This window comes from Clarias gariepinus, chromosome 15, assembly GCF_024256425.1.
Source record: "Clarias gariepinus isolate MV-2021 ecotype Netherlands chromosome 15, CGAR_prim_01v2, whole genome shotgun sequence".
NCBI lineage: Eukaryota > Metazoa > Chordata > Actinopteri > Siluriformes > Clariidae > Clarias > Clarias gariepinus.
The window spans coordinates 30,552,787-30,567,069 of record NC_071114.1 but is presented as its reverse complement, the minus strand read 5'-3'; the positions used below and the strand labels follow the sequence as shown (position 1 = coordinate 30,567,069).

The following is a 14,283-nucleotide window of genomic DNA, read 5'->3' as shown; positions in this document are numbered from 1 at the left end:
ACAGGGGCTGAATGCTTTGCTTTGCCACCCTAGCCCTAAGAAAACACGGGCCCCCTTTCTAAACTCCCGGCTGGACGCACACAGTAGAGACTATTAATGCCTGCCTTCACCCCCCCCCCCCCCTTTTTTTTCCAGATTTGTGTGTGTATGTGTGTGTGCCCACTACGTGAAGGGCCGTGTTAAAAAGCCAACTCAAAGACAAAACAGTTTGCTCAACATTAACTGAGAAAACACAGCGAGGGGAAACTGAGTCCTCTCCACACTACAGGATCTGTTCGCTGCCAGATATTTCTCAAGCGCTCTCTCTCTCTCTATATCTCTCTCATACACACACATACAAAAAAAAAGGACTCGACAGGTGGTCTCGAACCCCAAACAGTCCCTGATTTACACCGCTTACATTCCTGACCTACGGCTTTATCAGTAACGTTGTTAGACAAAGCGTGATTTAAAATGGTTTAACGTTAGCTTGTTTAGTTGTCTTGCATGACGCCGAGGTATTTGGTGTAATTTTACTGTAAAATTCTAAAATCCTTGGTTCGAGCTTCGCCCAGGTGTGATTTCACACGTTAGAACTGTTCATGTGACAGCCCCATGTGACAAAGCGCTCGGAGCGCCTTCATTAACACCGCTTAGCTGCCGAGGTGTCGGGACACAATGTGCCGCTGTTAATTACAGGAACGGCAGAAATCCTGCAGAGGACGGACTGACATCTGTTTATAAATGATGTCACTGAGCAGAGCTCCTCTCACCACTCTTACCCAAGGTGATGGTTTTCCTCTTTCAGCACACCCCTGAGCGTTTTATTCTATGCTATGGCTGTGTGGGTCAGAGGATGAGATTGGCGCGCACGCATAGATTTGGGAGGAGACAGACGGCATTGATGTGTGTTCAGGTATGATTGGCTTCCATGTCTGATTTGATCCATGTCCGATTATACCATACCACGCTCGAGACCATGTTTTTCAGCAGAAGGGCACGGTTCCTGATCCCGGAATGATTGTGTTTTCACCGATCAAAACGGTCAAGTGTTCTCTAAAACAATCCTGGGGTCCCAATGTAAAAATGCACTAACACTCTAATAGGAAAAAGTTAGATCGGCAGTCACCCTGTTGGGCCCTGGAGTAGGACCCTTATGCCCGTCTCCTTCAGGGGGCGCTGTATGATACCCCTACATAAGAATATCACGTGGCTGTAAAAGTATATGTGACGAATAAAGGCTTAACTTAACGGATACGAATACCTCTCTCTCTCTCTCTCTCTCTCTCTCTGTCTGTCTGTGAGCAAAGTCTTCACGAACGCTAGGTCACTATTTATCCTCCTGATGTTCGAAGTTGTTTAAACGACATTAACCGTTCCGCTTCCATCCACTTAGCTTAATTTCCGAACCATCACGGTTCTTTGCTGAGGTTGTAGCTTATTAGGCCCATTTTTGTGCGTCATTAAGTTTTAACACGGGCCGGTCTGCGAGAGCTTTATTGTTCCAATTGCGCACGACTTTATTTAACGTCAGCATTTATTCTGCTTCCTGACAAGAAGTCACATTTCATAACTAATTAAATTGATCCTCAACTCAATCCACCACCACCCCCCCCACCCCACGCACACACACACACACACGCACACACAACCTCTCCAACCGAGCGCACTAAATGGAATTATTTGTATCCAAGTGTCAATATATTAAATCAAAGGGGGCTAATGAGTCGGGTCACCGCTTTCTTTTATCTCTGCTCTCGCGTGCTGGGATCTTCATCAGCTAAAGCTTCTCTCTCTCTCTCTCTCTCTCTCGCGCTCTAAATGGAGGATGAGGCTGGTTCAGGCTCCATCGCACTGGGTTCGAGCCAAGTGCATTTGATGAGACTGTTATGGCTCTAATCCTGCTAGGAGAAGAAAAAAAAAGCTAGCATAGTGCACTTTGTTTAAAAAAAAGAGAAAGGAAAGAACGCACGGCAAAAAGCAATCTCATTCTCTGGTTCTCTCTCTCTCTCTCTCTATCTCACACACATTCCCACACTCATTTCCTTCCTTATTACGCTCTATTTGCCTGACAGACAATGCTAATTGGCAACACATTCTGTTTCAGAGCGGCTTGTTTTCGGCATTGTCGGCGCATGAATAGGGACTTTAGCATAAGAGATCACAAGAGCGCCGCGAGACAACAGAAAACATCTAACAAGAGGCAAATTAGGAGTGTTATCTCTGTTCAATTAGCCACCCCTATATTTATCCAGAAAAAAATGTCTCTCTCTCTCTCTCTCTCTCTCACACACATACAGAGAAAAACCCTGGAATAATTTAGGCTATACGGCGGTGTTGGCGGGCGAAAGTGAGTGAGCATAATGAAATACTGCACTTAATCGGTGTTTGCTGAATATATAAAAAAAAAAAAAAGAAGGTAAAAAAAAACCCAAACCAAATTGCTCAGGGCTAAAGACAAAGCTGCGCTAATTAGCTTCATCTAGAGCGGCTGAATAATAGGACAGCGATATGATTGTTAAGTCAAGCGATCCAGCCAAATAAATAAATAAATAAATAAATAAACTAGTCATGTGTTGTAGTAGGGGAAAAAAAGAAAAACCTACAGAGTTTTCTGGTTTCTCCAGCGCCTGAAAGACAAGGGGCTAATTTAGCGGCTCGGAGACGCCACCTCACGCAAACGCGAGGCATTTAACCCGAACAATGCGCGATTGTGCGTCTCCGTCAGGAGCCTCGCTTCCCGTCAGGACAGAAAGAGCGGAAAAAGAAAAGCCGCACTATTGCTTTCTCTCAGGAAAAGATACACGTATGAGGGCCACAAAGGCTGCGGTGTTTAATTAGGCGGCTCTTTGGGGCCGCGGCGGACAGGGCTTCTCTTTATTAAACTCCCTCTGTGTGTGGATTCTGTCACTGGGCCGTAACAGAGCGGGAGAGAGAGAGAGGGGTGTGTGTGTGTGTGTGTGTGTGTGTTGGGGCTTACTGAGAACACACTGTGAGTATAATGATGTTCCTCGATCGTCAGAATGAAAGTGAACTCCGATCCAAAAAACAAACAAAAAAAAAAGTATTCTTTGAACACTGACGACATTTTTCTGTATGAGGACACGTGAAGACATTCATGATGCGTCATAACATGTTCATGGTGCAAAGTGTCTCTGACATGTTTACATTACCAGCCTGAAATTTTTTTCATATACGGCCCTAGATCGGATACATATCTGAGACGTGATCATGTGACTTGAATGAGATTCATGTGACGTTGTGCCTCTGTGCACGCGTAGACCGCTTGCTGATGTCATCAGTCTGCGCCAAATTTCGGCAACTGGTATGATATGATGTGTTTTAACACAGATGTTGCGACCAAAGACGAATCAATGCACGCATTCGTGCCGTTTCAGAGCATGATAGAGTCGGATAAAAGTCAGTTATGACTAGCGTGAACCGTCATGACGTGCAAATCCGATCTGACTTAAAAAAAACCCGAATTGAGCAGTAATGTGGCTTGTCCACGTGTAAACGTGATTCATCGGTCGCTTCATGTTGATGAGTTCGCTGTGTGCGTGTCGGGGCGACCGACTGATGAGCACGAGGCTAGCGCAATATCTTCAACAGGTTAGCTAAACAGTCTCGTGTCACACGTTGAATCACATTTCATTCACCTTGCGTGTGTGTTCGTGCTTTTTGTAAAGTTAGCCAGCCTACTGTAAACAAAGCTAGCTACACAACAGTGTGTAATCGTCAAGAACAACATTCTCTTTCATAACGTGGTGTTATTTTATCACGTTTAGCGTTGTAGGCGGCCTTGTTAGCATTTTCTGCAGCATTCGCATCAGTCGCGTGTTGCTAGCCGGTAACGCCTCGTCCAAAATCAGTCCATTAGCATGAGAGTGTACGCTTGGCTAGCATGATGTAGCATCCGTGTTATCTTCAAAGCATTTATGAGTCAATATTCGCGCTGGGTGTGTGTACAGTGTACGGTTCGGTCAGATCTTCAGACACAGATCAGACCAAGACACAAACATGCTGTATTTTGTGTCCTTTTTCTTTACATTGTGTGTGTGTGTGTGTGTGTGTGTGTGTGTTGTACTCATGTGTTGAGCGTGCAAAGCTGTCTCTGATTAACCCCTGAGTCTGACCCCTGCTCCGACTTCCTGTCCCTCTCTCTCACGACTAAACCATTCTCTCAGGGGCAGCCTCGCAGCGGGCCCCGGGAAATGGCACACATATGAAAGAGATCAACCACACACACACACACACACACACATAGACATAGACATATGCCTGTCAGCTCACAGGAACAAAGGCATTTCCTGGGGGCGCTGTAGTCCAACTGGCCCCTCTGTCTGTACAATACTTGTACACAGACAGAGATAACTGCACACACACACGCACACACACACACACACACACACACACACACACACACACACACACACTGGTCTGCCGAGATTCCCTTTACTTTTATTGCAGTCTGTCTGGCACCGGTGTGGAGGTGGAGGTGGAGGTGGTTAGTTCTGTATAATTAAAACGAATCTTTTATCTGGGAGGCCGCGCGTCTGCAGCGATTATCATTTAACCCCTGGAACCCCCCGCTGCTCCCCCACACCATTTAAAACCACATGAGAGGAACGCTTTACCCCGCTTTGAAGTCAGCAATGATGACAATTTGTTTTCCTGCTACCCCTCCGCACAGGATCCATCTACAGACAACGCAAAAACAAACCTGCACTTCTGTGACATCATCATCTCAGAACGTAGCTGTGATCCTTAAAGGTCCCGTATGTTACTATAATCGTCAACAACTTAACACTGGGCTTAGAACCCTATCCAGCTATGTGTGTGTGTTGTGTGTGTGTTTGTATGTGTGTGTTTATGCTCCCAGCTGAAATACACCTCATACTGCCACCTTCTCTGCTCCTCTAAGCCACGCCCCCTTCAGAGAACAGAGCAGAGATGAACAACAAGCCGGGGGAGGGGCTCATCTTATATGAGGTCACATTAGGGGGAAATCTGGGAATTTAGGGGAAAGACAAACATCACAGCCTTTTTTTTGTATCCAAACATGACTACAAAGTGAACTTGGCATAACAGGTGACCTTTAAAGTGTGACAGCCGGGGCAGGTACTGACGTGTCCAGCAGCTCGAGGGGTCTGTGGTGGAGGAAATACTAAACATCACACAGGTTTCAAGTGGACGTGAGGAGGTGAAACGTGTGGAAGGTGAATAATGTGATCATGTGACTGAAAACGAGCATTAAAAAAAATCTTATTGAAATCATGTGGAAAACAAATAATAAGACGTCGTGTCAGTGTGTGAAACTTCTTATTTGTTTGTTTATTTGTTTACTTACTTTAATGCGATTGTAATGCCAGAGGCATAAGTGTGATATTATTATGGAGGTTATTAATTAATAGATTAAGCAATGACCTACGCAAAACTAATTATTTGCTGTACTGGCGTCTTTAATAACTATCTTTTAAATCTTCTTTATTTTTAAATTCTTATTGCACATTACTTATAAAGTATGAATTTGGTTGATCTTTTTTTTTTTTTATTTGAATTTTATTTCATTTATTAGTTTTATTTATTTATAATTTAGTTTTGTGTTTGTTCTATTTATTTATGATTTTGTTTTATTTTATATATTTATTTTTTAACATGTCATTATTATTATTATTATTATTATTATTATTATTATTTATTTTATTAGTCTTATTTATTTTTCATGTTAGCTGTTTCATTAATATTTGACCCTTTGTGGAGATATGTGATAATATATAAATAAAGATGATTTATTATTATTGTTATTATAATAGAGGAGATAGAGAACATAGAGGAGAAGAAAGGAACAAGAAGCGAAGGACAAGACAAATGAACAAACATGAGAGCGAGAAGTGACCCCTGATAACCCTAGTGTGTGTGTGTGCGTGCGTGCATGCGTGTGTGTATGTGTGTGTAAGTGAGAGAAAAAGAGAAAGGTTCTATGATCGAAGGCTACGACTCATGAAGTTAAGATTTGTCCTAGTATCGGGGGGAATCATTCTTCTTTAATTGTTATGAGGTGTGTGTGTGTGTGTGTGTGTGTGTGTGTGTGTGTAATGTGTGAATACAGTACATGCTTATAAGGCTTTAAGGTTATAAAGGCAAGGCTCTCCACCTGTGTGTGTGTGTGTGTGTGTGTGTGTGTGTGTGTGTGTGTGTGTTCTTTGCGCGCATGTCGCTTCACTTCGGATCGCACCGTACCAGCCCCGGTGTGCAGGAATGTTTGGCACCGTGCCAGCCTGAGACTCTGGGTCTGAAGTCTAAATCAACCTGAAACTAACACAGCTGGGGCGAGCAGCTGCACACACACACACACACACACACACACACACACACACACACACACACTCTACACTCCCATACAGACCTATAGCACCTGAACCTGAGCCCGTTACAGCAGCAGGAGCTCTCATATGTACAGTGTGTGAGTGTTATTGAGTGAGATCATACACAGTGAAGACTCGACGCCTAAACACTGATTGTTTCCCTTCACCGCATGTCCTCGGGAGCTTTATTACGCCCTGGGGTTTCGTTTGAAGTGAGAGACAGAACGTGGACGACGCTCGCGCTCCTGGACCTGATCACTGAGACAAGAGTGAGACGTGAACGATGGACAGGACAGGAGAGCAAACCAAAAAAAACCAGTCTCTCACTGCCTCTGTCTCTGACTCACTTCGTCTCTCTCTTTCCATCTCTTCACATCTCTCACACATTCTGTCTGTTTTCTCTCTCTTCTCCTTCTCTATCTCTCCCTGTCTATCTATTAATCTGTCTCTCTCTCTCTCTCTCACTGTCTCTTTCTCCATCTCTCATTGTCTCTCTCACATTCTTTCTGTCTGTTTTTATTTGGATCGTCCTCTCTTTTTCTCTCTATCGCTCCTTTTCTGCATGTCTTTCTAGTGCTCCCGTCTCTCTCTCTCTGTCTTTCTTTTATCTGTCTACACCTCTGTTCTTTTCTACCAGTTTGTCACTCTCTTAACTCTCTCTGTCCTTCTATGACTGTCAGTCTATTTCTCTCTCTTTAACTATCTGTCTATCTATCTCTTTGAAATCAGACTGATAAGGAGAGAAAGAGGGATGAAACGGAGAGCTGGAGAAGGAGGTGCCTGTGTCCACCGGATGAGAGAGATGGATAGAGAGAGAGTGAGGAGTAGAAGAACTTCTCCTGGCACGGCTAACACCCTTAGTGCCCTTGATTTTTCGTGTGTGTGTGTGTGTGTGTGTGTGTGTGTGTGTGTGTGTGAGGGGGTAAAGACCTTGACCGCTGCCACTGACCAGCGTGTGTGTCCAGCGCTCGGACTGGGTGGTCCACTAAACCTTGCGCAAAGGAACACACACACACACACACACACACACACACACACACACACCCTGGCAACCTTGTTCTTCTTTTCATCCTCTGTAACTGTGTGATATCAGTGATATTATTATACTTCTTAGTTCCCTCTGTTAGAGCAGGAGAGCGGGATGAGCTTCAGCTCAGGTTCCTCTATAACATCTCGCGCTCCTGAGCTCCATCTGATTTACACACACATCCAACACTTACACACACTTACTGTGTGGATGAGGACGGGGGTATAAAGAGAGAGAGAGAGAGAGAGAGAGAGAGAGAGAGAGAAGTAGAAGTATAAAAAGAAAGGCAAAAAGGCCAAAAGGGAGAGAGAGATCTGGAAAAACAGACAGAAAGTAAATGAAAAAGACAGAAACAAAGAAGAGAGTGATAGTAAAGAATGAGAGATAGACAGAAAAAAATGAGGAAGATACACTTCTAGATACAGAGATAAAGAAAGATACACAGACAGCAAAAGACAGAAAAGAGACATCAAAGAAAGAGTGATAGAGAGAAAAGGGGAGCGCAGGACAGAGAGAGAGAGAGAGAGAGAGAGAGAGAGAGAGACAGGAGTAAAAATGAGAGACAAAGAGAAAGCACGAGACAGAAAGAAATGATAGATGGACAAACAGTGAGAGAGACAGAGTGAGAGAGACTGACAGAGGCTCGGTGGAGGAGAGACGAAGCAGGAGGTGTTACCGGGAGGTTTGTCACGTGACCGCGGGGATGCTCGTAGCCTCAGGGTGTGTGTGTTTTATCATTGAAAAAAACAAACATGCAAACAACAAACAGAGCGAGGAGTTACTCATCCCCGTCACACTCGTTCTCCTCCTGTCATTCTCCTCGCTAATTGGCACGTGCTAATTATTAGCGCTTATTTACGCAGACTGAGTGACGAGTGTGATGATGAAGGACGGAGAGGAGACCAGGTTCGACACCAAAGACCTGCTCGTGCATAGAACTGACAGATACATGGACATGATATTGCACACACACACACACACACACACACACACGCACGCACAGGAAGCACACTGACCTGAATCTGCTGCTGAAGGAGATTGATTTTGTGCTGCTGCTGAAGAAGTTGCTGCTGCTGTCTGGCGATCTGTGGAGCACAAGCGTTTCTCGATTATTGCTCTCGCACGGCAGAAACCGCGACGCCGGGCCGCGCTCACGCCCCAGTCACATCTAACTCACCTCCTTTCATTTCCTCCTTAAATACTCTATACACATACATCAGGAAAGAACACTCACATATTTCACACACATTTAAATTGCCATAGATTTAAAACACACACACACACAAAAATTTATATAAAATTTTACATACTGATATAATTTCAATTTTTATACCCAATTTTACCTAATCCTCTCAATCAACAACATACGCATATCCGCATAATATTTTTTTTTACAGATTTATTTTTTTCAACCTATATATTTTACTTAACTCTAAATCCTTATTAAGTAATAGTCTTCCGTGTTTATTCGTAATTATTTCAACAACAATTATTTTCAAATATCCTATTTATTACATATTAGAATAAACAACCGATTTCTGGTTATAAACATAAAACAAAAAAAAAACATTTCATCGTGAGGTTTAAAGAGAAAGCTGATATGTACTGTACATGATCACATACAATGATTCATTGATAAACGTATCTTGAAATGAGATTTTCAGGAAAATTGTGACATGATATCACAAGATTGTAAAGTGGGTGGAGCTTAAAGCACAGCACAGGGATAAACAGTCATGTATACAACCATATTATATCATATAATGTACAATGACTAATTGATGAATGTGTCAGGAAATGAGCTTTTTAGGAATATATCCTGCACGACGTGACATGATTGTAAAGTGGGCGGAGCTTACGGATACGTTTCCAATTAAGCAGTGGTTACCAATTAACAAACTATTACTTAAAATGTAAATATTACTCTTTCATTTTGTTAACGTTTACGTTTAAAAAAAAAAAATCACATTAATATTGTCAAGTTGATGAGGCAGAAGCTACAACACAAAACTAGCCAATGAGTACCATATTCAATTTATTCATTTAAATAAATGTATTTTATTTATTGAATTAATTTATTCTGGTATTTTTTTTTTCTGCAATCAGCTTCGTTTTTATTATCCGAGTAAAGATTTTCAAATTCGTCATTTAGACATGTTATTCTGGTCGGTTTTAAAGTGGGCGGGGCTATGCATCATTTCATAAACGTGTGTTCAAGCCTCCGCAAGCTCAAATCAGAATTTGTTTTTTGCGTGGAAGTGCAAAATACACTTATATGCGATGCAGCATTCAAGGGTCAAGATTTGTAAATAAAAACTTAGACATACAAGTGAAGTAGACACCCTCTGTCCAACACGAGCTCTGTAAAATGAGTTACGTTTCCACTGTTAATCAAGAACGAAATGAGACTTTCTGTTGTAATGAAGCTGTAGTTAAACATGACGAACATTTGGTATCACAAACAATTCGATTCCTGGAAGCCCGACCATAACACTGCATCTCAAAGATTATCATTCAGTAAGAGAAAGCGAGGTGATTATGATTGGCGTGTTTACGTACTGGAGGCGTGGCTGGTTGGGCTTAGTGAGTAGGCGGGGCTTATCAGAGCACCCGCGACCCCCTGAAGTATGGCTCCTTTTCTCCCTCCTCCTCCTCCCTTCCTCCTGTCCTCCCTCCTCCTCTGTTTTCCCCCTTCGAACTCCCCATGAGCCGGCGCGCCTCGCTGAGCCTGACAGCCTAGTTTTAAGTGTCATTTAATTTTCATTTTCAAATATAATTACAAAGTGTTCACTGTAAGATATCACTCGTCTGCAAATGTGTCAGGATTAATTTGTGTGGCTCCTTCACGAGTGTCAACAGTTAATTACTGTGTCGTGTCTGGATGGCTAAATGACATTCTAACTTCGGGTGGGTAGCCTCCTCCCTCCCTCTCCATCTCTCTCTCTATATCTCTCTCTCCATCTCTCTCTCTACTCATCTCCCGTCCCTCCGCCCATAACTGCCATTTTCTTTTCCCTCCTTAATGAAAAGGAAACATCCTGGCACACACCAGCGTGACAGTAAATATAATCCCAATATACCAAAATCACAGAAGCATACAATACGCCTCCCGATTCCCATAAACTTTAAGTACCGTCTGAATCTTCCGACACATCTATCCGAGACGAGGCCATCTATCTATCCGAAGCGCAGGCAGACGATTTGACATCGAGATATGCCTATTAATCTATGTAATGTATTGAATAGGATTTCTGTAGGCTAATTATTATGAGAGAAAAAAATTAAAGAGTTGGGAACGGATCCTTTCCCTTGACGCTGCCTCTGTCATTAAAGCAGTTCATGAGCTGTGTTAATCTGCTGATTTCTTTAATATGCCTCATTTGCCTGATTTGTGCCTCTGATTTCATGCTGAGATTGATCTAATAGGGATGTCTCAGAGCTTGTGCTTCTTTTAACAAAAATTAAAAATATACGATAAATTCTACAAATCGTAACCCAGAAATAAATTGCTTATTCTTCATCATAAAACCCGGAGTGAAAGCAACGAACAAGGTCATATACAACCAGCTTTAGGACGGAATACTATTATTTAATATTGATTAGATTTTTTCCTTTCATCGAAAGGCGAGTAATTGCATTTATTTTAATTCTCGAAAAATTCAAAATTGATTCGCCGACTGAACGAGGACGGTTCATAATAAGTTAGCGCAGCACAGAGATTAAAGTTGCGAGATGTTAAGGTTGAAAGGATGAAACTCGGTTCAAGCCACAGAGACAAAAAAAGGTCTGGGAGGGGATGTACAGATCAGAGGTGGAAAAGGAAAGTGACAGGAAGAGAAAGAGAGATCTCACTTGTTCTTGCTGCTGCCGTGCCAGCTCCATTTGCTGCCGCTGCTTTTCCATCTGCGAGGCGGCCAGCTTCTTCTGCTCGTCGTGGGCGGCCAGGAGCTGCTCTCTCAGGCTAATCAGCTGTGTGATCATCGTCGAAAGCTGCCTCTCTTTCTCAGCCAGACTTTCTGGAGTACCTGGACATGGACACAAGACACATCTCAGACTCTCACTCATGAGTTGACCCATGTATATCCATGCCAATGGCACAGGTTTAAAGATGTATAAGAACTTTCAAGACCGCGTGAAACCAACAGAGATGAGCTTGTTGTTAAATTAACCATGTCTTGAGATCCAAAAGTATAGAAAAGGAAAAAGATTAGAGATGCATACACTTAGCAATGGTATTCCAGACTGGACTCAAGATGGATTCTTGGTTTGTTAAGATGTTTAATTTCACCCGGAAAATTCCGTCCAAACCACAGGATTAAATGCTCTGCTTTTTACTTCTTGCAGAATTTTAGACAATAGTCTCATTTATGCTGCATTTTCCTCCCTAAACCCCTTCAGGTTAAGTTACTCGCTTTATGCTTTGTCCACACGCCTTTCAATACCCCTTTTTGCTCCATTCATTAAGGCAGTATCTCACCTTCTCTGCAGGCCACAGCCTCCAGAAATATGAAATTCAAAACAAGAAGTTTAACCATTCCTGTTATTTCACACCCACACATTGTCTTTTCCACTTACACCGACGCCCAGTCAGAATTAATTTCCCTCCTCTAAATCTGCGAATTTTTTTTGCTAGGTATCTTGCTTTATTATCCTCTTCCAGCAGCTTCTGAGATCTGCCACCAGATTCGGACAGTCTCAAACTCCCCAACGTTACTGTACGTCTTTACATAACCACAGTAGTCCATCTTGTTTCCTTACAAACACCAAAAGTGATCCTGAAGGTTAAACATGATCAAATGAATGCTCAAAGTGCTCCTTCTTTGAGAGCCAAAAAGCTTTGGAAAATAGAGATTATTTCATTAGTATTGGCACCCCTCACTTTAGTAGGGTTTGGAAATGTGAGCCTTTAAATTCTGGGAAAACAACCTGAACCTATGACTATATTTTATAATCAATGATGTCTAACAATACAAACGGGATAAGAGCACCATTCAAGTCCATGCATGTGCAGGAACAACGACGTCAATGCAATGCGTAAATGAAAAAGACTATAGATCCACACAAAAGGGAGCAAATCATAACTGAACTTTTGCTTGACTTTGGTTTTCTGATAATCTTGCTTCTTGAGTGCTATAACCTAGAGGTGACCCTAGATGTGAAGACAGGCTCATTAAAGTTCTCGCTCCTTGATGAAACAGAGCATAGGCCACAATAGCTCCTGTTAGAACAGGGATGATGGTGTTAGATGAGTGAAGGTGGCTGATTACTGGCAGACAATGCAAGCTTGCATGTGTGTTTGTGCTTGCATTTGTGTAGATGTGCCTAAGGCCAATTTAATGACTGCTCTCCATTCTCATTAAGGGAGCTTCAGACACAAACACTTTTCTTGAGTTTCTCCCTAACAGGGTCACCATCACCTCAGCATTGTCTCATTATTTCTCTTTCACACACCAACATCAAACACAGTCTCATTACTGAGCATCATTACAATCACAGAAAAACTCAGGTCTATGTGTTTGAAGGAGCAGGACATCTTCATTGAGTTCGTCTTTATTTGTGTGTGAGAGAGCCGAGGCAGTCCTGCTGCACCTCTATCTAATCAATGCTAAGTGATCCATTCATTGACTTGCACATGGAGCGTAATTGCTCGTGAGAGGCTGGACAGTAACTCACTTTCTACTTGCGTGCTCTCGCTGTCCTCCTTGCTGTTTTTTTTCCTTTAAAAGGGTGACATGCTGCTGTTTCTGCACATTTAAGAAAGATACAGACTTAGGGAGACCCCGAGAAATGAGGAAGATGGAGGAGGAGAAATATGAGGTGGGTTACAATGTAGTACAGTACAGCTCATTTCTGAAATTCTTTCCTGGGTGTCTTCCTGTATTTCATCGTCCACATCTGTGTTGAGTTTCTTCCCCGTGGGCTCCCCGGGGGCCTCGCTCCAGTTCAACTATTTTAATTTGACTAAACACCTGATTTATTTTATCTCTCCGATGAGGAAGGCCATTTGTCTTAATAGGGCCTGTCAACCTCCAGCCCCCCATTCAGAGGTGCGCTCTGGCAGCGTTTAAGCCGGCACTGCAACAAATAGAGAGGGAGAGAGAGAGAGAGAGAGAGAGACACGGCAATTCTCCATTTATCCTCACTCTGAAAAAAAGGAGAAAGCCCCCTAAAAAGCGTCCATTCATAGCTGCTGCGTGTGGTTTTTTCGATGGCCCTGAATCAACTTCTTATTCAGCTCGGTGCACTTGTCGTGAATGGCTTATCTGTAAAATTGATACAGTTGGACACCGATTTTATTAACCTTTGGCTCGAGCCATGAAGGACCGCATTTATCGGCGTGCTGCTGTTTGGAAAGGCTACTACACACCCAATACACACACATCCATGCTTTGTCGGCAGTGTCCACAAGTAGACAAGAGGATGTCGAAGAGCATAACACTACACTATTCTGCACCGGGAAGCTTTTAAAGGAGGAGTCTGGGATGAGAATAGAGAATTGGAGCTAAACATCTTGCTCACATCACTGAGCTCCTGCTCAGTTCCTGCCTATGCTGGATCTCAGACTCCATCTTTATTTTCATCCTCTGTCCACTGGCACTATTCTTATCCACATTATTCACACACGGCCATCATTTTTTTATTTTTTTTTTAAAGGTGATAATAACATTTTTTACATCCTGTTTGTCATTCAGTTTTACATTCATCACTTGGCTTATCTCCGTCGTCCTGTTTCTCGCCTGCTCTCTGACAATATAGAAGATGTGCGAATTCGAATGGACTTGTCCAAGCTGTGTGAAACGCTGTGCTTAGGGTTCAGGTAAAAGCTATTCGCATATGAAGCTCTTGATGCTCTGGCCACTTTTTGCTTCACCTATATAGAGTTACTCTAACTTTGAGGGCTTCCTCACA

General features: G+C 42.8%; 1 protein-coding gene across 5 annotated transcripts in view; it reads right to left on the bottom strand.

Moving 5' to 3' along the window:
• The window catches only part of sox6 (SRY-box transcription factor 6), a 170,434-nt gene that overhangs the window by 58,133 nt on the left and 98,018 nt on the right, over window positions 1-14,283 (bottom strand). For all 5 annotated transcript variants that reach the window (XM_053512661.1, XM_053512662.1, XM_053512660.1 and 2 more), the window contains 2 exons: window positions 11,227-11,399; window positions 8,391-8,459 (listed from right to left, as the gene is read on the bottom strand). In XM_053512661.1, coding sequence (XP_053368636.1) covers window positions 8,391-8,459; window positions 11,227-11,399 — 242 coding nt within the window. The remainder of the gene's footprint in view (window positions 1-8,390; window positions 8,460-11,226; window positions 11,400-14,283) is intronic.